Source organism: Podarcis vaucheri, assembly GCF_965113315.1.
Source record: "Podarcis vaucheri genome assembly, chromosome: 6".
NCBI classification, from domain to species: Eukaryota; Metazoa; Chordata; class Lepidosauria; order Squamata; family Lacertidae; genus Podarcis; species Podarcis vaucheri.
Window position 1 is genome coordinate 54,331,475 of NC_138764.1, and position 26,349 is coordinate 54,357,823.

Genomic DNA, 26,349 nt, shown 5'->3' on the forward strand with positions numbered 1-26,349 from the left:
TCAGCCCCACTCTCTCATGGTGCTGGGCTCAAGTATTGTATTGTCACTGAAGGCAGAACTCTGACTGGTGCCCAAACTTACAGTGCCTTCTGCAAGACCAGTGTCCTACAGGTGTCCAATAGATGGCCCAATCCATAACTTTTTTCATGCTTTAAAAAAAATAAAAGTTCCAAAATCTGTTCTAGGTGTGGTTTAAATTTATGGCGTCCAACCCACATAAGCAAACAAAACCAAAAACTCTGTAATCGGTCTGGCATTGGGCACTGGCTCCTTGTGGTTCCATGATGGAAGAAAGGTAAGCTATCGATGTGAGAAATGTGAACGTGCACAATTTGAGGAGGATATAGCAAAAAAACAACAACCATCTGTCCTGGAATCTGGCTGTTTTGTATGCTGCCAACTGAATCTGATGCTTGATCAGCAATTCAGAGTTTGAATGACTAGGTTAATGTTCAGTGTAATTTAAATTGGCTTGATTCAGCATGTGCAAGAACAGTGAACTACTGTACTTAGGGCACTTAAAAGTAGCCTTTGAAACAGAAGTCAGTGAATCATCTTAACTACTTTAGTGTGGTAGGCATTGTAGAAGTAAATAGAAAAATGTTTTGAGTAATTGATTATTCCTTGCCAAATCATCTTTCATTTAAACCAGACATTTTTTAAAACTGAATTTTCTGTTTTAGTACCACAATCTCAGATGAAAAGGGATTTCTGTCACTTTTCTTTCTCTTCAGTTCTCACAGGTCTTTAGTACCATACAATGCTTTACCTAAAATGTATTATTTCCTGATTGAATCCCTTATTTAATATTTTGAGATACCGTTATAAAGCCAAAAAAGTAAACCAACGAAATCTCTCTTCCAGCTCTTCCTCCAAAGCCCTCCAAACCAATAACTCCAGTAAATACAAGTGGGATAAAAGAGAATTGCAGTTCATCACTGCAGGATGCCGAATGGTACTGGGGAGACATTTCAAGGTAAGATTTTTCTTTTCCTGGAGAAGAATGTGGCTTACTTGCAGCTTTCCTTTATATCATAGGTTGGGTACATTTCTCAGCCCAAGGGCTATGTATCCTCTTGACCAGCCTTCTGGAGGCTGCATGCCTTCCCCACATGCAAATCACATGCATACCCCACATACCATATCCACAATCTTATATGTGCATAATTTTAACTTTATTGAAGCCTTATTTTTTTGCAGGGGGTATTGGAGAGGGAGGGAATTGGTTGCACTCTCTGGGAAGAATGTTCCACATACGCCCTCTACATACCACTTTTCAACAAAAATAGACTTTTAATTGCTCCAATAGAAGGCATTTTTGAAGCTTGATTGTGAAGTGTGGAGGGCTGCATCACACATGGAGGGAAAAGTCCCTGAATAAAGCCATTTTACACATAATTGCAGTGGGAAAGGGACAGAGTGAGGTGGGGCCAATGCAGGCAGGATCCAGAGGCCCTATGAGTCACATCTGGGCCAATGTTTCTATACCCCTGCTTAGTATGTACATATTAAAATGTATTATTATTATTCAGGTAACATTGTGAATGGATTAATCTTAAATTTAGTGCACATATATCATTTTCTAGACTGTGTTGTCACCATTTTAAAACAGTTAAGAAATCTGTAATAATTTTCACTATGAGGCCGGGGTTAAGAACATAAGAGCCTGCTGGATCAGACAAAATAATAGCCAACATCCAGTTCTCATGGTGGCCAACCAGATGCTCATGAGGAGCCTGCAAGCAGAATGTGAGCACAATAGCACTCTGTTCACCTCTGATAACCACCAGCTGCTCTTCAGAGGCATACTGCCTACAACAGTAGAGGCAGACCCTAACCATCATAACTAGTAGCCATTGATTGACTTATATTCCATGAATTTGTCTAATCATCCTCTAAAGCCATCTAAATTGACCACCACTTATGAGAATGATTTCTATATGATTTTTTCTATGCACTGTGTTGTCTGTCCTGAATCTTCCAACATTAAGAATTGTTGGGTGTGCCCGAGTTCTAGTGTTAGGAGAGAGAGAGAAATCCCCCCCCCCCGTCTACTTTCTCCACTCCTCTATCATGTCTGCTTATACTTGTCTTTTATCTGAACCAAAAAGCCCCAAGTAACCTTTCCTCATACTAGAGTTGCTCCATCTCCTTCATCAGTTTGGTAGCCCTTTTCACAAAATTTCCCAGCTCTACTACAGCCTTTTTGAGATGAGGTGACCAGAACTGGTACACATCATTCCAACTGTGATCACACGAAAGATTTGTATAATGGCATTACAATATTGGCAATTTTATTTTCAATACTTTTCCTAATGATCCCTAGCACGGCTGCCTCACACTGGGTCAGTATTGTCCACTATGATGCCAAGGTCTCATTCCTCGTCAGTCACTGGTAGCTCATATCCCATTGCCATATATGTAAAAATATGGTCCCAATGTGTACCATTTTAAACTTGCTCATAATGAACTGCATTTGCTATTTCACTGCCTGTTTACTCACTGCAGAGAGATCCTCTTGGAGCTCTTCACTGTCCCTTTTTGTTTTAACCACCCTGAACAATTTGGCAATTTTAAAATAAAACCATTTATATTAAGTGTCACAAATAACAGGAAACCTGAGTTTAATTATCTTTTCATATTTAATCCATGACCATCTGTCTAACACATTTCAGTTTAACAACCTCTTTTCTATGTAAAAGGAGAAACCAGGGATAAAAATGGCACTTTTGAGAACAAACATTATAAATATGATACTCAGGGCATGTATTGTGCAAATTACAAATATTTTGACTCTGCTAGCCAAGCAGCAACTTCTTTTTATCTCATGAAAGAAATTCTTCTGCCCAGTAACTGCCAAGCATTGCTTTTAGAAAGTTATCAGTCTTTGAATAAGTGATCTTTCATGGTGCCTTTGGATATGTACAGAGATCCAAACAGAAATCCTTAATTTCACAGTTGCTCTCCTGTCTCTAGATAGATAATAAACCTCTAGTCTTATTTTGAATATCATCCTAGGCAGTATAAAGTTTCTATTTACTTGTAAACCAATAAATTTTAATTGTTTATAATAAACAATTACTATCTTGTTATAAATGAAATACAACTTCTCTATAGGACATTAGGGCAGTATGAAACAGCCCTTTGTTTATTTAATCAGATACAGTTAAGTGTTGGTGCTCTACTATTGGCCTCCATTTAGGAATGAGGCTTCAGGTGCAGCTGCTTCCAGAATCTAAAAGTTCAAATTTACCTTTGAAAGTTCTTAAAACAGATTACAGATACTATGTATTGGTCAACATAAAACTGGTCAACATAAAACTGGAATGAGACAGTTTTAAAGAAAAATAATTTCAGAACCAAAGTAAAGGAACCCCCCCCCCCCCACACACACACACACTTGTAACAATGAGTGATGCTGTTATGAATGAGTAATACTTTGATCTACATTTTGTTATTCCAGGGAAGAGGTAAATGACAAATTACGAGACATGCCGGATGGAACATTCCTGGTGCGGGATGCATCAACAAAGAAACAAGGAGACTATACACTGACATTGCGGTAAATAATTTTGACTTTGCCCTCTCTATTGTCCTGCACAAATTGTAGGTAGTACCTGCTGATAAATTTGTCTAGGTGTTTGTAGCTAGTGTAAATACAAGCAACATGTTTTCATTATCTTGGAACTTTGTTTACATTTTCTGCTAGGCTATGCAAAGAGAGCGCAGAATGAACAGCTTTATGCTGCATCAAATAATTTTCAATCTGTAATGGACTTTGGCATCATGAGAATTACCGTATTTTTCGCTCTATAGCACGCACCCGACCATAACACGCACGTAGTTTTTAGAGGAGGAAAATTCGTAGGCATGCCACCCGTAGGCATTCCCTCCATAACACGCACAGACATTTCCCCTTACTTTTTAGGAGGAAAAAAGTGAGTGTTATGGTGCAAAAAATACGGTATTAGCTTTTTCTGTTTAAAACCAATTTTGTGTTTAGGGGTAGCTCTCCATATATTTGGGACTACAATTCCCATCTCCCCGACCATTGGCTATGCTGGTTGGGGCTGCTGGGGATTTGTAGTTCACAAAATATGGAGGCACCATGTTGGCTACTCTTGTTCTAGCTTTTTTGACACTACAGAGGCTTCCGTCTGTGAAGGTAGAATAGAGTGGGCAAGGGTAATGTGGCTTCAGAACCCTACAACTTCTCTGTAGCTCTTCACATTCTTTTCTTGTTCTCTCCTCTCCTGTCCCCAGTTCTTGCTAAAAGAAAACTTGAGTATTTCAATTCTGAAGGCAGCATAAAATAAGCAAACTAAGGATCTCAACCCCTCTTTTTGAGGAATTTGTCTTTCCTTTGCAGGGCATTTGGAATGTCTTAGTACAAAGTGTATATAGCCATCCCCATATGCTGTAATTTCACCAATGGCTAAAAGATGGGAAAGGGAGGGATGAAGAATCTCAACCCTTTCCCCCCTTTACTTCTCTCACAAAGCTACCCATCACTTAAGACTGTTGCTTCTGCCATGTCAAATCTTAATCCTCTTCCCAAAGTTATTATAGGTAGAAAGAAGTAAGGAACACTTTCCACTTATCCCAAACTGGAAGGATTAAAAAAGTTGTCCTGCTTGTACCTGCCTCCTAATCAGATGGGAGATGGGATATCATAAACTTTTCCTCTCCCCAACAAGCCTAGTCTTGCTTTCTGATGGAATTCTTAATGGCTGTATATGTTTGGTATTGGGAGTGATAGGTAGGTTTTAGCTTCCCTATAATGTTGTCCCCAAACGTAGTGCTTTATTTTTCTCAGCAGAAATTAATGGCATTTATCATTAAGTAAATGTAGGCTGCCTCTTTTTATTAATACATATTTCTGCTGTGAAAGTGCCTATGGAGGGAGTGCACAAGCCCAAGGCTTGTTCCTGGACTCATTCTGCATAGAAACTTAGGGTAAATGGTGACCACATTGCACAAATGCAAAAGTTTGGTTTAGTGATGTGTGAATGAGCCCAAGTAATGCATTCGGCTCACATACTTATGCATAGTCTGGAGACTATGAGTTTCATTTCACTTACAGGGAATCTTCACTGGTTATAACATTTGAATTGGGTAACCTGGCTTAAAAGAAATTCTGCTTAGTTTTACAAGTTAGCTTTGTAACACATGTTTTTACTTAAAGGTGGCTGATTATGGAATTTACCAGAGTTTGTTTTATATCAGGATTCTGGGTTTAAACATAACAAGCCAGGACTCCCTGAAAGTGAATGTAAACACTGCTGAAGTCTTCCCTCAACTTCATAGGGGAGATGTGAGGCCCAGCATTTCACTCCAGCTCATTCACATACTACTAACCATGATTTAGTGTTAAGTACCAACATTGTTGTTACCTGAGTAACCACAGATAGTCAACATGCTGCCTTTCAGATATTGTTGGACTCCCATCAGTGCAAACATCATGGTCAGTGCTGAGGGATGGATGGGGGTTGTAGTTCAGCAACATCTAGAGGCCACCACATTCGCTAACCCTCAGTAGCCCCTATGTACATGTAGGCAAGACTTATGTATGCAAGACTGAATCCAGAAGACTAGCTATGGCGAACAAACTGGTGAGGTATATTAGTGGCCACCTAGCTTGTTAGGCATGAAGTTTCGTAGGAAACAAGTATTGTCAAAGTAACTGGACCATATGATGTGCTAAAAGGTCAACTATTCCTTTATACAATTCCTCAATACAAAAAAAACGGTAATTCTTGAACTTCCTTTGGAGAAATTCTAGTTAATCCTTTTACAAATTAGTGAAGCCTGTGACAACTACCGTTAAGATGTTTTTGACTGAATATTACTCTCAAATTACAGTATTGCATGGGATGCTACATACAAAGTCAACAACATGTAGTGCAAAGTAACTATGCAGGAGTTTGTTTGACTTTTTGATTTAGCATGCTTATAGTATGCAACATGAATGCACATAATGATATGCTTGTTTTCTTTAATTCTGTCTATTGCAGGAAGGGTGGCAACAATAAATTGATAAAAATTTATCACCGGGATGGGAAATACGGTTTTTCTGATCCACTGACATTCAATTCTGTTGTGGAACTGATTAACCACTATCACCATGAGTCTCTTGCCCAATATAACCCTAAACTAGATGTGAAGCTTATGTATCCTGTATCCAGATACCAGCAGGTGAGATTTTCAAAGAACCCTGTATTACCATTTGTATTACCATTAAATGTGTGTTTTTATTGAGTTTTAATTTAAAAAAATTTCTAAAGACAGGGTTTTGTATGAGAACACTAACATTCATCACTATATTAGGAAGTAGCTGGTCCCTAATTTGGCATACACTCCTTTAAATTCATGCTTGTTGTAGTCTCTCATTGGCTGTATAGCTATATGTGCATAAAACCTTTGATCTTGCAAGAGAAATGAAGATGAACTGATTCTCTGCTTTTTAGTAAATCTGGAACTTTGCCCGCTATTTTTTCCTGTCATTATTGGTATCTCTTCCAAACTATAAAGTTTACAAAGGCAAAATAGTATAAATATTTTTTTTGTAGAAGAAACATTAGAGTATTGAAAGCCTACCATGCTCTCTAAAAGAAATAGTGCTGATTAAGCAAGTGCTTGCTCAAATAAAAGGTCCCAAAACTAATTTGTTAATTCTACAATCTCAAACATTTATACGTATTTCCTGAGTAACAGGAATAGTCATTGTTCAGAAGTTAAGGATAATGTCTTGGTAGATGTATAGAGAGGCTTTGCTGTTCAGGCTAAGACTGTCTTGTGGTAGTTCTGCAGATAGGTCAGCACTGGAATGTCTTTCAGAGAAAAGTATACTTATTTTCTTTTTTATGTATGCAGGATCAGTTGGTAAAAGAAGATAATATTGATGCCGTAGGCAAAAAGCTTCAGGAGTACCACACCCAGTATCAGGAGAAAAGTAAAGAATATGACAGACTATATGAAGAATACACCAGAACATCACAGGTGTGTTGTTGCATTGTGTTCTTATGGTTACTTGGGCCTGAACTAGAGTTTAACAGCAAATATACAATCTCCAATCCAAATTGGGGGAATAGTGTTTGATCTGTGCTCTTTTGCTCACAGTACTGAGAAACCTGGTGTTGGAGCCAGCCTGGAGCAAAAGCAGCTAGGAGGAGAGGTTGCACAGATAAAGTAGCTGGGATGAAAGCTAAAGACACATAGACACTTCCCACCTACCTTTTATCCCCTGCTTTGTATGTTAGAGGCCAGCATAGGAAAAGGAATCTGCTCCACGTCCAGCAGAAGGGAACTGTTACAGATTTTGAATGAATGGCATTCTTGAGTGTATAGTCTTGGATGCCAAGCTATCAGGAAGATCATTCTCTGCTGTGGAACATTTCAGCACAGCATCATGAATCTGCTAAGTGGTAGTCTAGCAGAGAAATGGCAGCGGGTGGGGTGGGGGACCTCCAGTCTTTAAATAGTACAGCTTACCTCCTAACAAAATTTTCCATGAAAGCAAAGCATTTTGCGCTAACAGAAATCAAACTTGATAGAAAGTGTTTGCACTGGGTAATATTATGAGTAAAGAACTGTTTGTGTAAGCCATTATGCTGGTGTGCATTGCACAATAATTTGTGCAAGACTGGCTTGATTCTTTGAGGAGCCAGTCTGTCTCATAGTTACTGCTTCTAAAGCTGTGCTCACAAATGATTATTTCATCAAATAAACTGCACACTGTGCATCGGGTAATATATACCATATTTTTCACCCCATAGGACGCACCTAGTTTTTTTTTGGGGGGGGAATAAAGAAAAAAAATATTTCCCCCCCAGGCACGGGGCTGGCGCAGGGGAAGCCCGAGCTCCCCCCGACCCCAGCCCCCAGAACAGCCTGCTATCCGCAAGCCTAGGGAGCCGGCCGCTCTCCCCAGGCTTGCAGAGAGCTGCGCAAAGCCCGGGCGCGCTCTTCAGCGCGCCCCAGGCTTCGGAACGCAGGCAGCTCTGCGGAACCTTTGGGAGCCGGAGGCTCCGGAGGGTTGCGCGGAGCTGCACCAAGCCCGGGAGTGCAGGCAGCTCTGTGCAACCTTCGGGAGCCCGGCGCGGCTTCGCACCGGACTCCCGAGGGTTGCGCAGAGCTTCCTGAAGCCTGGAGAGCGAGAGGGGTCGGTGCGCACCAACCCCTCTCATTCTCCAGGCTTCAGCGAAAGCCTGTATTCGCCCCATAGGACGCACACACATTTCCCCTTCATTTTTGGAGGGGAAAAAGTGCGTCCTATAGGGTGAAAAAAACGGTATATATTTAATTAAACTGAAATATTAAATCAAATAGTATTGCAAACAAATGAGCCTGCAAACAAACAGGAAAAAACTGAAATGCACCCTAGAAAGTCTTTGAGGCATGTATCCTATCACCATTGACAAGAGTTGGCATGGTGTGTTGTGTAAGAATATTTGATTCATCTATTTGGAATATATTTTGAATGTACTGGGTCTCTGTGTTGGTTTTTTCTAACGTCAGCACAAAGAGTTATATAAAATATGGATTTTGGTGTTTGTATGAAAATATTCTAAGATGATGTAAATACACTGTGTAAGGCTGTGTAATATTCCTGTGAAAGGAATATTTCTTCCCGAGTCTCTGCTTGTGCAGTCATTACTGAAACACTGTAACCTCTTGTTGCATTTAATGGGTCTCAGGATCCAAGTCTGTGACTTGTACAAACTGCTTTGGCTAGCTAGGAATTATGTCTGAAGCCATGGTTATGCAGATTCAGAGCAACAAAAAATGACATGTGCATAGAGGTCACTAGCAAAATCACCACAAGTCTCCCCTTCATACCTATAAATATACTTGCATGTGTGTAACTTTGCACTTGAAATCCATCCATGAGTGCTCTCAGGTACCTGTATTAGATAGAGTAGATGGTTTGTATAAATGAGGCCCTGGCTTCAATCCTGACACTGTAGCTGATCACCAGGATTGGAGCTAGTTTCTCCCAATTCTGTATACTCAGAGTTGTAATCATATTGTTGCACTCCCAGTTCCCATCAGCCCCTAGCCATCATAGCCAATCCACAGGAGTGATGGGAACTGGATAGCCACAGGGTCCCTATCTATGTCCCCAATTCTTTTTAACATCTGTATGAAGCCTTTCAGAGTGGGCATTAAGGAATTTGGAGCAAAGTGCTATTAGTATGCTGATAACACACACCACTGTTTTTATGTAACATCTGACGGAGTGGCTGTGCAGGCTGGACCAGTATCCGTCTGCAGTGGTGGGTTGGATAGCAGCAGATAAACTGAGTTTAAACTCTGACAAGGCATAGGTCTTGTGGGTGAGTGATCCCCATGTCTTGGATATAGGTCAGTTACATGTTCTGAATGGGGTTGCATCGCCTCTGAAAGAGCAGGTATATTATCTGGAAGTGCTCCTGTATCCATCTTTGTCACTTAAGGTATAGGTGGCCTTGGAGGCTAGAAGTGTCTTCTACCAGCTTCAGTTAGTAAGACACCTATGACTTTTCCTGGACCAAGATAGCTTGTCCACTCTACTAACCTCAAGGCTGCATTCCTGCAACACACACTCTATGGGGCTTCCCTTGGGCTTACTGTGGATCTTACTATGATTTAATGTGGAAAATGTTAATTAGGTTGTGTACTTTTTGATGAGTTTTAGATATTGTTAATGGCTATTTTTGTTATATTTCTAATTACACAATTTTTTTCAAGTTGTAAGCTACCTTAAGCATGGTTTTATCTATGGAAAGGTGGCATAAGAAAAAAATGATATGTGTATATGCCCTAGAGGTGCACTTAGTTTGTATTAGAAACTGCACTTTTAGTGTTGCAGCTCTAGCTCTTTAGAATCTGTTATTAATATTGCACTTAATTTATTAAAAGCCTTTTAAACCACCATCTCAGGGTGATTTACACATAACATAATTAAAAACAGTTAAAAACACAAAGTAAAAAAATTCATTTTAAACAAGATTAAAACCCTAACAGACTTGTGTATACAACTGGGAAAGCTTGTTGGAACAAAAATGTCTTCAACTGTTTGCAGATTGTGGGCACCTGTCATATCTCAGTAGAAATGCTATTCCACAGAACAGGGGCAGCCACACTAAAAGCTCTTCTCTGAGTTACTGTATAGTGGGCTTCTGAGATGCTGAAACTTGCAGGACCCTCCCCCAGACAACAGCAATCTGCAGGGTGTGTTTGGCATAAGACAGTCTCTCAAGTAACCTGCCAAAATTAGACAGGTGCATTGTGTCATACCGTGTAGGCATGTATTTAATACATTTTTGTTTAAGGCGTTCCCTGATGTGTGTAACCAGTCATTTATGAAACAATTGCATATCTTTAGAGTTTGTTGAAATGATATTGTTCTTAGAACTTGGGTTGTTTTGTAAACTGCTTTAATAGCTCTATTTTGTGAAATGCTCAGTAAAGTTGTACAACATGGTCCCCTTTTTTCTCAAGGTGAAAGAAGGCAAAGCAGGTGTATCTGACTAACCAAGAGGGTCTTGTAGATTAGATACTTTAAACTGGTAATTCACTCAGTGTTTGGATTATATACTTTCCAATACTGAATCAAATTATATAGACCTATAAATTATCTAGGGACGCGGGTGGCGCTGTGGGCTAAAGCCTCAGCGCCTAGGGCTTGCCGATCGAAAGGTCGGCGGTTCGAATCCCCGCGGCGGGGTGCGCTCCCGCTGCTCGGTCCCAGCGCCTGCCAACCTAGCAGTTCGAAAGCACCCCCGGGGGCAAGTAGATAAATAGGTACCGCTTACCAGCGGGAAGGTAAACGGCGTTCCGTGTGCGGCTCTGGCTCGCCAGAGCAGCGTTGTCACGCTGGCCACGTGACCCGGAAGTGTCTCCGGACAGCGCTGGCCCCCGGCCAATAGATGTGAGATGGGCGCACAAACCCCAGAGTCTGTCAAGACTGGCCCGTTCGGGCAGGGGTACCTTTACCTTTACCTATAAATTATCTGCTTTGATTTATGTAAAAATAATAATCAAATAGTTCTACAGCTTTGTGCTTCTGATGAGTAATGGTGATTTTTGAAATTGGTTTTTCTGTGCAGGAAATTCAAATGAAGAGAACAGCAATAGAAGCTTTTAATGAAACAATTAAAATATTTGAAGAGCAGTGTCACACCCAAGAGCGATATAGCAAAGAATACATTGAACGATTCAGAAGAGAAGGAAATGAGAAGGAAATTGAACGGTAGGTCTGCCCAAATGCCACTTCTGTTGCCAGTCCTGGCCTCAGGTAGTAACTGTATTTGTGTTCTCCATAATTATAATTTCTCCCATTGACCTCCACTGTACACTATATCATCATACAGTGGTACCTCGCAAGACAAATGCCTCGCAAGACGAAAAACTCGCAAGACGAAAGAGTTTTTCATTTTTTGAGTTGCTTTGCAAGACGAATTTCCCTATGGGCTTGCTTCGCAAGACGAAAACGTCTTGCAGGTTTGTTTCCTTTTTCTTAAAACCCTTTCCTATGGGAAACCATGCTTCACAAGACAAAAAAACTCGCAGAACGAATTAATTTCGTCTTGCGAGGCACCACTGTATTTAGTTACATAACTACTGTGCTATAGATCAGACACCTTTGTTGTAAGCAATTTCCGCACTGTATGAAATTTACAAGGAAACTGACTGCATGTTACCTGGTGTTCTGTTGAATTTAGATAGCAACTTTTTCCATGTTTAAAATTCAGTAAATCGTGGATTGAGTTGAAATTACTCCAGAAGTGCAATCCCAAACAGGATGAAGAGCTCCAGATCAACTTCTTCTGAAAAAGGAATGACAGAATTTTAATAGAGCTGGAAAAGGTTTAGGAAAGGGCAGCTACCTAAATGGAAATCTGGTTGATCACTGTTGGAGACAGTTTGCTAGACTTAGGTGGCTATTCTTAAGAGTGTTCTTAACAGCATAGATTCTCAATTAAATAATTTGTTAGATAATGAAACAACATGAACAATAGTGTGGATGGTTTTTCTAATAACTGTGAAAAGTATTCATGTGAGGTATCTTGTCCAGGCAAAATGACTTCTAAAGTTCAAATGGTAGTAGTTGGGCAGCTTGTACTAAACAATAGGGTAACTTATCTTCATTTTTAAAATTAATTTAAATCTTTATTCTCCTTAACAAGGCCTCTAATACAGCTTACAGGGCAATTTTCAGAAGTGTTTTCATAATGAAAACAACAAATGGAATAAAAAACCCTAGCATTATTATATTATATTATATTATATTATATTAAACCAGCAGAATCTACACAGGAAAGGCTAATTAAATCATGCCCAAATAAAGCAGACTCTGCAGCACATCCTCCCTGTTTTATTCAGCAACCTCTATGCCAATATGTAAAAGGTCCTGTCTGAAGAAGGAGACAGATGCAGCAGGGTATCAGTGGAAGATCATAAGATGCAGCTAGGATCATATCTGATGCATGTGGTCTCTTTACTTTTGAGACTGCTCAAACTTTTCCATTTTTTCTTCAGTTAAGCTCAGATCAAGAATCATGTTCTGTTAGCATAATTTTAGTCATGAAAGTCTTCGTCCAAATAATATTTAGATAATAGAGAGGAAGAAGTGGTATTGTCCAGGTGCTTTTGCTAGAATGTCCTGTTCTACAGCTTACAACTGCTTTTCCAAGGTAGACTTTCTGCACCTGTGGTTTAGTGCTTAAGTTGTAAAAGGATCAGGAAGCTCTTGGGTAGCTACACTTTTAGTCTGAAATGAATGAATGAAACCAATGTCTTCCACAGTGCCTAATACAGTCACTATGTACTATTTAGTTGTAGATGAGAGTGGTTATTTTTGTGTGTAACTTTTACTCTTTAAAAACTATTCACTTCTTTACAGCATTGCAATGAATTATGAAAAATTAAAATCACGTCTGGGTGAAATCCATGATAGTAAGCTGCAACTGGAACAGGATTTGAAGAAGCAAGCTCTAGACAACCGGGAAACTGACAAGAAAATGAACAGTATCAAACCTGATCTTATGCAGCTGCGCAAAATCAGAGATCAGTACCTTGTGTAAGTAATAGTCGGTCTGTGAGTCTCCAGTATTCTGGTTAGGGTCATTCACAGAATTAGCAATTGTGTTGGTGTCATTTTAGAAGTAAATAGAGTGGGCCTGATCTAGATTAAAACCCTGGTGGGGATGGGAGCTTTAACCCTCCACTTGTGTCCCAATCCAGATTGGGCTCTTCATGTCACCTAATGATTAAAGACCCCTACTCTGGTACAGATGCAGATCAGGTCTACTGTACTTATTTGCTTTATTTATACCCTGCCTTTCATCCCAAAGGTTTTCTAGGACAGTACAATAACTAGTCAGTAAATATACTCAACAACCATAAAATCATTAAAATGCATAAGCATCATAAAACAGTCAGTGGCTAAAAATAAAGATCCTTCATGTTTGATATGACAGGTATGTCTTAACTTGGCATTTGAGAATAGATAACATGGGGGACAACAGCATCTCCAACGGGAGCGAGTTCCATATTCAGGGTGCCCAAACAAAGAAGGTCCTGCTTCTTAAAACTGACTTCAGCTACTGTTGGAGCTACAAGCAGGCTTTAAAGCACAGATGGGGGATATGTTCTTTCAAATTACTTACAAAAAAATTCCACACAATTCCTATTAATTGTATGAATTGTGTCTCCTCTAATTTGGCCCAAATATATTAATGGAAAGGAAGCTGAGCACTTAACATGAAAGGACGTTAACAGTTGGTTAGCCTTTTCAGCACTCATGTAATAAGTGCTTGGCTTAATAATAACTAATCCATAGCATGTCTTGTATGGAACATTTCTGGTTCCAGCTGAATTTTCTTGTTAGCTTTGAAGTGAAATAGAGCCTATACTGAATCCACACTGGGTGTACCAAGTCAGCAGATAACTAACCAGCGCCCTCGTAGATAAGCCGCTTTTCTGAACATTAACTGCTTACCCACTAAATGGAATTGGGATATCCAGTGAGCAAATCCCGTATCTTGCTAGGAGGGGGAAGGAAGGGATGTGAGTGAAAATCTTACATAGAGGAGGTCAATTTTCCAAAAGGCTTAAAATGTTGTACAATGTGCAGCCATATGCAGTAAGTACAACTAACTGTATATGCTTTTTCTAATTCAGTTTTTGATATATTCCTTCAGTAAGGACACTGCTATAGGAAGACCAATTATGGCCTCAGAATGTTATGAATTGTTAAGTGTCCTTTTTGTAGATGATATTAACTATTAGACCGTATTACAGTATATTTTCTCTCTGGCAGCTGGCTTAATCATAAAGGAGTGAGGCAGAAACGAATAAACGACTGGCTTGGAATAAAAAACGAAAATATTGAGTAAGTGTTTTTGTACAACTACTCTGAATTTTGCAGTATGGATGATTAAAGTGTATAGAAATAGTGCATGACAGGAGTGTGTAGCTCTGTGTTGGTGTACATGCATGTGGCTGTCATACGACCATGTACACTTTTTCCTAATCCTGTGACAATATCTGGTCATGCATATAGATTTTCAGATAACAACAAGGGATTTTTCTCTTAGTGGTGTACAGTTCCAGAAGAATCATTCAGAAAAAAAATAACTCTATCCATCCCTCTAACATATTTACTACTAGTGATATATAACTAGTACAAATTATTTTTTTAAAATTTTAGTATCTATTATCTTGCATGGATGAAATGTAAGCATCTGAGACAATGAAAGTGTTTTCTTGTGCACCATAAAACTACTGCTGATTTCTCCAGGGCTTGATCCCATATACACAGGAATTAACAGTGGTATAAAAATAATGTGAGTTAGGCCTCTGTTGTTGTTTGCATGAATTGCTTCATGCAAGAACAAGTAATCCTAATACAGAAATATTCCTGCATTAAGGAAATAAGATTTGTTGTCTCTTCCTAGTACATACTTTACAAATGAGGAGGATGAAAATCTGCCACATTATGATGAAACATCTTGGTTTGTGGGAGATATCAATCGCATCCAAGCAGAAGATTTGCTTTGTGGGAAACCTGATGGAGCATTTTTAATTCGAGAAAGTAGCAAGAAAGGCTGTTATGCTTGTTCTGTGGTGTAAGTAGTGATTCCCTGGATTTCTTTTAGGTCAAGTCCTCTATGTGCACTTACAGGGGAGTCAGCCACATTAGACTAATAAATTTGGTGGGACTTGCATCAAAATAACCCTATATAGAATTTGGCTGCATAACTTGGATAGCTATTTGCCTTATATTTTCTTAATTAAAAATGGGTTTAACACAAAGAATGCAACATAAAGATAACTGAATGCTTACTTGGTTAGCTTTCTACCGTATTTACTTGAGTCTAACGTGCCATTGAATCTAATGCGCACCTCAATTTTCGCAGTGTAATTTGCCCCCAAAAGGTGAGCATTAGATTCGAGTAAACATGGTAAATTAAATGGCACAGCACAACCAGTACTAAGAGAACCAGACCTCATACTGTTTGTGACTCTTTTGTATTTGCATTCTTTGCCTAGTCCTCTTGACAAAAATATTCTAAAGTGTTTTTAAGCTTTCAGTGTCATCATTATATACACTCAAGAAAAATACTGAGTGCCTTGATTTGCCCATGTGAACAGCTACTTAGAGCCTACTCTTCTGGTTCGCTATTGCTTCCAAATCATGCAGCCAGATCTTGCTCAGAAATGCACTATTTTAGTGAAAAAAATTGGCATCTCTTCATGGATACAATAGTGCAAAGGATGGGTGTCTCAACATCTGCAATTAAAATAGCTTTGGTAGCAGGAGTGAGAGAAATTTAATTCAGTCTCTGTTCATCATTATTCATTTAGTTGGGTCAGTGGTCTCTTAAAAGATGAAGACATTTCTTAGCATTTAGATTATAACATGGCATATCAACTTAAGCAGTCCTCTCCAACCTGGTGCCCTCTGGTTGTTTGGATTAGTATAGGAACTTAGGGAGCTGTCTTATACTCCATCTACCTCAGTATTATCTGCTGGCAGTAGCTTTCCAAGATTTCAGACAGGGTTCTCTCCCAAGCCCTACCTGAAAGTGCCAGGGATTAAACCTGGGACCTTCCACATACAAAGCATACAAACACAAAAGCAGCCTGCTGGATTGGCCAATGGATTGGCCTATTCTTACAGATACCAAAGCAGCAACAGAACTCTCCCTGGCGTTTATGGGGATACTGTGTCTCCAACCTTGGTGGTAGACCACAGCCATTGTGGTTAGTGTCTAATTCTCTTTTAAAGCCCTCTGGCTATCACTACTACTTGTGGAGCAAATTCCATAGTTTAACTATGCACTATGTGAATAACTTTCTTTTGGCTGTTCTAATCTTCCAACAGACGCTCTACCACTGAGCTAATTGCCTTTCCCCACCTCCATTCAGCTCCAACCAACATGGCCAATGGTCAGGGATGATGGGAGTTACATCTAGAGGGCACCATGTTGTGGAAATAATGTGTTGGGAATTGTCCACAATCATATCTTTTGTCAATAATGTTAGTGCAGTCAGTAAGTTAAATTGTTTTAGTATCTTCCTGCTCTTGTGACATCAGCAAAACAAGTTTCTACAAGAGCTAGAGGATGTACATTTCCCTAGATTATGGGTAATTTGTAGTTCTTGAAATGCTTCGCAGGTTGGGCATTTATTCTGCTTACATGTGTGATAGAATTATATGTGCTTTAGTACTGAGTGAATGTTTGCCCTATGTATTCTGGTCAAATGAGCCCCTTAGGATCTGCCCAGGAATAGTACTGGAACCTTAAATGCCACTTACCTGAACTGCTTTAATTTTTTTGAAATGGATTTACTGAAAGTTAAGTCCAAAAGCAGGTTCTCTGGCAAAAAAAATTCTTTATTGTAAATATGTTATATATTGTATAAAGCTAAGCTGTAGAGGGTTTGGAAGATGATATTCAGGTAGAATAGGAACCTCTGTCACAACCTGAAAGGCTTTTTTAAAAAGCCTTCACTGCACCGTGACAAGCATTCATGAGACAGCAAGCCATTCTAAACATGAAAATCATTACAGGAATACTGTTGTATCCAAGGTTCCTTGATGTTTATCATGACTTTTCAGTATCTCACTTGTTGTAATCCTTCTAAATTACTATCATGTTAATTTTTAATTTTCTATTTTTTTAACAGAGCTGATGGTGAAGTTAAACACTGTGTGATTTACAGCACTCCAAGAGGTTATGGGTTTGCAGAGCCATATAACCTTTACACTACCCTAAAAGAATTAGTCCTTCATTACCAGCATACCTCCCTTGTCCAACACAATGACTCCCTCAACGTCCGGCTTGCTTATCCTGTCAACGCACAGATGCCCTCCCTCTGTAGATAAATTCTAGGAGGGTGGAGTATAGGTGAAGTGTTGGTTCCCGGATTTCTTTTCTACAGTTTTTACTAAAACCCAGAGGGCATTCTTTCTCCTTAAGACTGCTTGTTTTGCACAAGAAATGATTTGATGAATGTGAATTGGAGACCTAGCAGCAACAAAATAATAGCTTTGGGGTTGGTGCCCTGGTGCTACCTGGAGATCAGCTGTGTTTTTATATAAGGAGACTCTCTCATTTTCCCTATAAGGAACAAGTTATCTCTTTAAAGATGCATACAGAAAGAACTAAAAGCAAAACTTTTGCCAGGCACCATCAGCGGAACTTCTACTTGGATTTTGTTTTTCTGAGGTATTAGTAATGTCTTTCAGTCTTAAGCTCCAGGAAAATGTAGGGAAAGTCTCTACTCCAGAAACTTCCCTGTTAATTTTAGCAGCTTGGCTGCAAGTCAGACAAACTTACACATGAGGGCTCATCTTGATGTAGCATGGTATTTGGTGAGAGGAGACCAAAGGAATTATGGGGAGAGTTTCAGGTTCTTATTTAAAAGAATATCCTCAAGGAAATATTGCTTTATATTTTACCAACATAGCAAAACATTGGTTTCAATAGTACTTACCGGTCTTCAAATAAAAGAAACCAAATTGAACCCACCAAAACTACTTTCATTGCTGGATTTGGGGGGGTGGGTAGATTGCATGTGCAATCACACTTGCCAAAACTTGAAGAGAGAAATATAAAAGCTAAAAAGTCTTCTGTTGTTTTGAAAACTAACCTGACCTGATGTAACTGCACCACTTCCCCCTTGATTATTTTCAAAATGTGGTTCCTTTCTTCCAAGGATGTCAGATTTTGTTTTTAAAAAATACTAAGCTTTGGAATGTTAAGCAGAATGAAGCTGGCACCTGGCATGTTTATAAGATGCTAAACAATGAATTTTCTGTTTTAAAAACATTTGTTGTTGTTGTTTTTTTTAAAAAAAAAACTTTAGAAGTGCAATGGATTGCTTCTCAATGGCTTGCTAAACCAAAAAACAAAAAACCCCTATGGGTGCAGTCTATATACTGTTGAAACTGGCTACAAAACTGTGTTTATAATGCATTTGGATTGCACCCTAAATCATGAAATCCATTGTACAGGTTGTATAACCTTAGAATTCATTGCTGGCTTACCATAAGACAAATATTTGGGTAGCTGAATTCAATGGGACTAGTAAAGATATAAAGTGGTAGAATCTATCAGTATGTAAACAGCTTTGCTTGGTCATCTGCCATCAGATTCATCTGGATTATATGTAACATCAAATAATGAAATTATAGCAAATAGTGAGAACTGGATCCACTAGACTGTGAGAATTTGTGCTCTGACAATGCTGTATTTACCTTTTTTTTGTCACTACATGTATGCCCTTGTTGATTTATTGTAATTTCTAAATATTATATTTGAGCTAGAACACTTGCTTACACAACAAGGACAAATCGGTAGTTTCAGCATGAAGTCTTTCCTTTTTCTGTGTAGTATTTGAAGTGCATGCCAGGGAGTTGGGACATTTGGATTTTTTCTGGCTCCAACCTACCTTCAGTGCCACCTTGAACCCCCAGACTGTTAGATTCTAATGTTTACACAAAGCAGAATGCACTATAAGGGAGCTTAGAAGTATTATGCAGAATATGAAATTGCTGAACAGGAAAATGATAAAATTTGAGCACTAATCAGCAACTGGAGGGGCTAAACTAGATTGCTTGACATGTCCCAAAAGCACTTCTGTTTTGCACTAATCTACTGCCACTTAAGCTAAGTGCTGGCTAACCAGCTGGAACATGATCTTCTAAAAATGGAACCATGGTTGTAAAAAAAAAACCCATCCTGTAGTCTTTAAATTTGTGAGACGATAGTTAATAACTTAATGTGCCACCATCTCTTCAGTCCCTCTCTTCCCAGGCCTGTCCACCCCTACATCCTCTTTAGCCAGCAGCAATATGCTATTTTTATTAAGCGTGGCACTGGATTTTGCCACTTTTCAGAGTCATCAGGTTGAGACTTTATACCTCTCCTCTGGAAGCCTAACCAGCTTGCACATTCTAATTTGGTACCTGCACATTGCTTAATACTACTCTGTCATTAAATCTAGCCTAGATCACAGAGGCTTGTTCTGACTTACTCAGAATCAGTGGAATGTTTTCCCATAACTACCAATTATAAATCTTCACATTTTAATGTTATAACCAAACAATGAGCTAATTGGCAATTTAGGCCATACCACACAGCCTCCACTGTTTTGCATTAACTTCATTTGGGTTTGCCCCTATGAAGTCACTGAGTCCAGTGCTAGTCCCTCTCAAAAAGACCCACTGAAATTAAATGAACTCAAGTTTGTCATGTCCATTGACTTCAATGGGTCTACTCCTAAGTAGGACTAACATGGCCCTGGGGATACAATCCTTTGGCTTCTGTTACTGTATTCAGAGTATCAGTAAATTCATATGCTTCCTTTAGGTTCATTTTTTTTAAATTTACAATTAACTTTATGTGTACTTCATCTCACAAGGTGCCTTGATTTACTTCCCTTTAAACTGGCACATTCTGACACATTTAGATTAGAATTGTGAGGAAAGTAAACATATATACATGGCTTCCTTTTGGCTTATAAATAACAGCCAACTGGTGTTCACATGCTTGCAATGCCTCTCACATTGAACATTTTTGGATGGACTTTGCAAGTGAAAAATCAATTTGCAGTTTACAAATGAAAGTTTGTAGAAGAAATGTTCTTCTACCACCATTCAGCTTCCATCAACATTTCTTGATTTAATGTTCTCATGCCTAATTTTTCACACCAGTTAGCTGACCTCAAGTGGCAGCATTCCAAATTCTCAGAGTTCACCTTTGTTAAGATCAGCCCCCTAGCACAACTTGCTGTCTTTCTGCAAATGCACTAGAGAATAGCAAAATCGAAGATGAGAAGAGCTAAATGTGTGGGGTTTTTTAAGCCAATGAGCTAGGCTTGTTTTAGTAGAACATTTTTTTAGAACATTTTTTTTATCTGCTAGATGTTATACTGATTTCAATGACCCAACTATGTAAATGTTTTTTGTTAAGCAGTAAACTGGTTGGGGAGAAAGGCTCTTAATATGCAGCTTATCTGAAGTGCTTTAGTGGGGAGGATTCAATATTTTCCTTTCTCACAAGTAGAAAACTGCATATTTTTCTGTAGCTGTTGCAGTAGCTGCAGTGCACAATAGATCAGCCAAGATTGAAAAGTAATTGAACTGCTAGTACTTCTGAGGCTAATTTCTTTGCCAGTCACATATCATAAGAACAAATACAGCACTGTTAAGGAGAAATTTTGGGAAGAATTCATAAGGAGGTTACAACATAGTTTTTCTTCTGTACCTATGTTGTACAAAGCAGTATTTTGAATATCCTACTTATGAATGTAGGAATAAATCCAGCCTCACTGGGTTACTTTTCTAGCCTGTGCGCTAGATTGATTTTATGTGCACATTGGAGCTCTGATTACCTTTCACTAAACAACAGTTCTTTGCTCAACCAATCACTTTTAAAACTTGGGAGAGTTCAGAAATTATACCTGATGCGCTGTGTGGTGTTGTTAGCCGGATACAAACTTTGAAAAGCTCCTGTAGTTAAAATGTAGAGCTGGTGATGCAATTCTTAGGATCATGGCCTAAAATGAAAAGGAGCAGGGGATCAGCCAACACAAGCAACATAAAACAATCATACAACCCAAATTTAAGTTTATATCTACCTCCAGCCACTGAAATCACTTATAAATTAGTATGCATAATCTCGTTAATTCCAGTACTCTTCCCCCCCCCCCCAATAACTGTAGGTTTTTGGTTTTCCCATACATAAGCACAGTTCTCATATACTGTATTCGCTCCCCCCCCCATCCAAACCCCCGGTCTGCACAAGCTCAGGAATAGGGATAGCAGCAATTCTTCAGTCTTTCTTAAGATCAGGCACACAATAGACTGTAGAAGCCAACCTGGACACATGTAGGACACATATTAAGGGCTTGAGGTGGTTTGGTTCTGTAAATATGTTGTCACTTGGAAAGCCATGACAACATGTACAATGACTTAATGGGTTCTCTTCACATAGCAATTTTCCTGTTTGGCTATCATATTTCCAAGTCTACAAAAGCCCCCTCTTTGGTACTTGAACAATATTTGTTTGAATGTGTAGTTTTTTGGTTTTGGTTTAATTCACACTAACAGGGAATAAAAATCTGAAGTGGTAACATGTATTGTGTGTATGCAGATGTAAGACAATTTTTGTGAGATGACAGAGTATAAATGCAGATCTGGGCATAATGTATGCTCAAGATTTTTCTTCTACCCATTTTTATCTTTTTAATGTGAATTCATAAATATATACTTCATGACTTGAAAAGTTTCAGTATGCTCATGAAGTAAAGATTTACATCCAGTTTGTTTCACCCTTTAAAATACTTGCACTTAAAAGCAGCCAGACTTGGAGTTTTAACTTATTGAAACCTCCATTTTCTGATATGCAGCAATTGTACTTTTAGACATGAACTCTGTCCCCCCCCCATAATAAGAATTACTTTATTTCCTGAAAATGGCAATTTTCCAGAATTTAGGTGTTTTAAGGCATTTTGAGATAGGAAGCACATCTTAAAAGAAATGGAATAAGGATGTGTCCAAGGGCTGGCAGAAGCAGTGGACATGGTCAGGTACTTCTTGGGACCCATACCCTGGCAGCTGACCCATAACCAGTCTCCAACTGCTGTACTTCTCTTTCTCAGTGACACCTCACCACTCAACTCTTCCCTGCCTGCTTAGGAGACTCAGGGATGTGAGGATGTGCACTGCACCACAGTCTCATGACTCCCCTTAAGTCAGGAGAACTATTCCCTGTCACCACACCACCTTTGCTTCATCCAAGTTGACAGGGGAAGTCACACAGGCAATGGAGGCAATACCTTTCATTGACTCCACACACTTGCACTAACCAAGGCAGTGCTTTCCATCCTAACCTGCCCTAGTAGTTCTTTCTCCTTGCTAACTGTAGAGGTATTGACCAACCCTGGCCTCTCCTTCCTGTCCATGAGACACTGCACCCCACATTCTTTTCCCTGAAGCCCACAACCTGCTCTTACACCTCACCCCACCCCCCAGTAAAGAGATGTGGGAAGAGGCATTTTGCTTCAGCTGTTTGCCATCAACCAAATGCTCATGCATGGAAGGGGTAAATGGAGCCCACTCTGACTCTAACGATTACAGGGTGACTTTAACATAAGATGGCAGTTGCCTAAAAGCTAAATGCTGTTTTTAAGCCAAATTGTACAAACAGTTGCAATGTTTCTACACTCCAAGATAGCTCTGGGTGTGGTGGTTGAAGCTTTTCCCCCTGTGCCATCTTCAAGAGCTAAATCACCATTCTGAAGCTATTTGGTGTGTTATGGGAAACACATACAACTGGGTGCTGCCTGTGTTTTCTCCCCAGCCCCTTGGGGCAGATATTAAATATGAGGGATGATTTATTTTCAGCAGGGAGAAGAGTTAAAAACCCACTGTCCCTCAAGCACTATTCTTCTGGTATGATTGGGCTATAAATAATACACAGGATCTCTCAACATCCTATCTACTCTCAGCCCTGAGCTAAGAGCTTTGCTTGGCTGGAGTATGTTTTGACTGAACACTGAATAACAAATAGTGGAAGTTTAGCAAATCAGTCTAACTTTTCTAGGTTTCAAGCACTAGCATTTTTGCTGGCTCCATAATTTTAATGCAGACCTTTATACTATACACTATTCTTCAGCAACATCCCTTACTCCTGTCTTATTGCTCACAGAGGTTGAGTATTGCATATAGCAATGGCTCATAGTTAAAAGTTTATTCTGTTTCACACTGCTTAGTATCTTACCTATAACCATTGAGAGCCTTGCACTTTTCTCCAATCAGCCCCTCAGGACACTTTTTTATTTTCAGACAGGCATTTGCAGTGTGTAAAGAAAAGCTATTTTCAAGGGTCAACATGCTTTCTACTCCCCCATCATAGGCCTAGTATGTTCAGTGGTATTGCACCCTTGTATGCCAGCCAGCTGTGTGTTGTCTTTCTTGGAGTGTAGAGTGTTCGGTATTTGCAGTGACTGACTACAAAGAAATTTAACTCAACCTGTTAATTTTTGCCAGTTTACAGCACCATGGGATTGTACTGGTCTGCAACGTACGTGTACGTGTGTGTGTGTGTGTGTGTGTGTGTGTGTGTGTGTACTGTATGTATATAGATATATGGAAAATAAATTCACATACATATGCATTGGCCATAACTAGCCCTGGCCCTCTGAAACTCCACATTCACAATTTTCACTTGCTTTACCCACCTCACAATCTGAAAGTTTGGATCATTTTGTTCTCTCCCCCCCCCCCAAAAAAAGTGGGGTTCCTCACTAATACTCTCGATGTGCTTTTAAATTTCCGATTTTTTAAAAGTGTTTTCCTTATTTGCTTCAAGATAAAGCATTGTAGTTTATTCAAAGCAAAGTGGTTGCATTTTATATAGACCCCATTTCCTTTTGAGAGACAGTAACAGTTGCAGTTCTTAAATATGGGAAAACCCCATCTAGAACTAATGTGCAAAGAAGAATAATAGCATTAATCACTGTGTATGGACTCATTTTACAAATACGTGTAACAATGAGTAGGTAGCTTCATTTTGTATTGAGGTATGCCAGGACTGTGCACTCCTTCTGTACATCCCGCATATGAACACTACATTCTTGAAATCCATTTTGGTTTTTCTTTTAAGGGATGCTATTTGTCAAAGGTTGCTTCTTATGGAGCAAAGGGGATTGTTTTTGTTTTGTTATTTTTTAAATATAAATTCCAGCATGTAACTTGAGTAGTCTTGTTGGTATGTAAAACCTGTTCTTCTGTCATTTTATGGTGTAGTCAAATTCATGTAGTTTAACTTTAAAAAAGAAACTGCTTCATGAGGAAAACAATTGTATGTTAGTCATATTGTAGTTTCTAGATAAGTAATGCAACATTGTACTTGTCACCAAATGTGCTATGATCTTACTGTATGTTTCTATTTTTTAAAATAGGTGGTTGAGCTTTGGAATCCCAGACACTAAGCATTCTGGCCTACTTTGCTTTAGAATAAAAATGCAATAAAAGATTGCAATAAAGCACATTTACATGTAATGTTTTAGAAGGATGTACTGACCGCTGTTTCTAATAAATTGAGAAATACAGCCTAGCTGGTATGATGTGGTGATAAAAATGTGTTTACTCTGTTTTGAAATTTTAAATACAAGATCAAATAAAAATTGGAGCCTCGCTTGTCAAAATATTGCTGAAATTCCCAACTATTACTTTAAAATCCCAGGTGGAAAATTACTTCAGTTCATCATAAACTGTTAGTGAACACTGATTTACATCACTCAATGATCTCATTTTCAGTTACAGTCACTGGACCTAGTGTGTTCCATTCAGACTTTGGTCAGAAGAACCCATCTTTTAAATGTCATTCATAACTGATTGCTTTGCTGCTTACATTCTGAAGCAGGGACAGACAATATGCTGACTGAGAGCAGATTCTAAGCCAGCAGTAGACTGGGCCAGAGCCAAAGGTAGCTATGACCAACCTATTCTCTCTCTCTTCCTTACCAAGCTGGAGAGAAAGGGACTCACTGCTCTTGCTTTTCAAATTATGCCAAGGGGCACAAGCCCATCCATTCAATAGGGTTAGGGTATTAAGCATGAACAAAATGATCTACATGCATACCTCACTTTATTGCACTTCACAGATATTGCTCCTGTGGGTGTAGTTGCAGGCCGCCTAGCTGCTTCCAGAAGAAGGAAGACACCCAGTGCCCCTATTCCTGCCACAGGAATGGAACTGGCTAGGAACCAAGTTTTTCTCCTCCCACCCCTGCAGCCAGAGGGGACATGGCTTAACAGTATAGTATAAACACAGTATAGTATAAACATAACTTTTACATGCACTGGGAAACCAAGAAAAAATGTGTGACTCGCTTTATTGCAATATTTGCTTTATTGTGGTATTCTGGAACCAAACCTACAATATCTCTGAGGGATGCCTCTACTATTGTTGATTTTAATGGGTGTGAATTGCACCTACAGCATTGGGGGAGGGAGAATTAGAGATGGAAGAACTGCAAGATCCAGAGTCTGACCTGGCTTGTGCCTTTAGGGCAAAGGAGGGTGGGCATAATCTCTCCATTTTCTAAGGCCTAAAAGTTTTTAAAATAAATAAGTACACCACTTTTCAGGGCCACTGCACTCCCCTCCCCCCCAAATTCGAGCAGTGCTTTAGATCCTGTGAATCCCAATACATCCCGATTCACCCCCCCCCCCGAAAACACACTTTTTCTCCTCCCATTGAAGCATACAGAGTGAAAGCTTCTGAGGACAGACCTGCAGAGAAGGAGATTGCAACATTCTACCATCCCTGGGGACATAAGACTACCCTTAAAAGGTGCCAAATCCTTAAACTGATTTTTCTGTTCAGTACAACTAAGAACTAATTTTTGATGCAATTTATAATGAGGCAAATCCTGAGTTCATGCTACTTGCATTCAGTAGTGTATCTATCCCCATTTTTGCAGATAGTAACTACCAAAATAGAAAACGTGGCAGGGGCATAGGAATGGGCCAGAGGTATCTGCTGCAGCTTGGCGGTACTGAGCTAAATAAACTATTGCTACAAGGTACTGCTGACATTTTTATTTTCTTCTTTACTTTTAAAAAGACCCCGTTTAACAAGACAACTGTCATCTTAGGGAACATAATGTATTATTTACGGTCTCGATGTGAGTCTGCCCATTTTTATAGCTGGAGAAGGAAGAGCCAGCATCAATTAGAGCTTCTCTAAGAACCTGAGTGTGTCACTGATTTGACTTTTTAGGGTGAAGAATTATTTTATGTTTACAAACTAGGGTCTCATCCAGACCAAAGCCTAATGTGGA

The 26,349-nt window shown here is 39.3% G+C and overlaps 1 protein-coding gene and 2 long non-coding RNA genes across 8 annotated transcripts in view; 1 reads left to right on the forward strand and 2 right to left on the reverse strand.

Moving 5' to 3' along the window:
• Positions 1-24,617, forward strand: part of LOC309534522 (phosphatidylinositol 3-kinase regulatory subunit gamma) — a 246,006-nt gene extending 221,389 nt beyond the window's left edge. For 4 of the 6 annotated variants that reach the window (XM_082226730.1, XM_082226731.1, XM_082226733.1 and 1 more), the window contains 9 exons: positions 865-976; positions 3,464-3,562; positions 6,015-6,195; positions 6,874-6,999; positions 11,091-11,233; positions 12,887-13,063; positions 14,306-14,377; positions 14,943-15,113; positions 17,179-24,617. In XM_082226730.1, coding sequence (XP_082082856.1) covers positions 865-976; positions 3,464-3,562; positions 6,015-6,195; positions 6,874-6,999; positions 11,091-11,233; positions 12,887-13,063; positions 14,306-14,377; positions 14,943-15,113; positions 17,179-17,377 — 1,280 coding nt within the window. In that variant the 3' untranslated portion in view covers positions 17,378-24,617. The remainder of the gene's footprint in view (positions 1-864; positions 977-3,463; positions 3,563-6,014; positions 6,196-6,873; positions 7,000-11,090; positions 11,234-12,886; positions 13,064-14,305; positions 14,378-14,942; positions 15,114-17,178) is intronic. The other 2 variants (XM_082226732.1, XM_082226734.1) reach the window with 1 other exon arrangement.
• Positions 4,214-21,056, reverse strand: LOC309534565. Its single transcript, XR_014220772.1, has 3 exons — positions 20,959-21,056; positions 8,839-8,903; positions 4,214-4,269 (listed from the first exon to the last, which is right to left on the reverse strand). It is a non-coding gene; the product is annotated as an uncharacterized lncRNA (long non-coding RNA).
• LOC309534585 lies at positions 10,397-11,088 on the reverse strand. The gene is made up of 2 exons (XR_014220801.1): positions 10,984-11,088; positions 10,397-10,608 (listed from the first exon to the last, which is right to left on the reverse strand). It is a non-coding gene; the product is annotated as an uncharacterized lncRNA (long non-coding RNA).
• Positions 24,618-26,349: the final 1,732 nt, after the last annotated feature.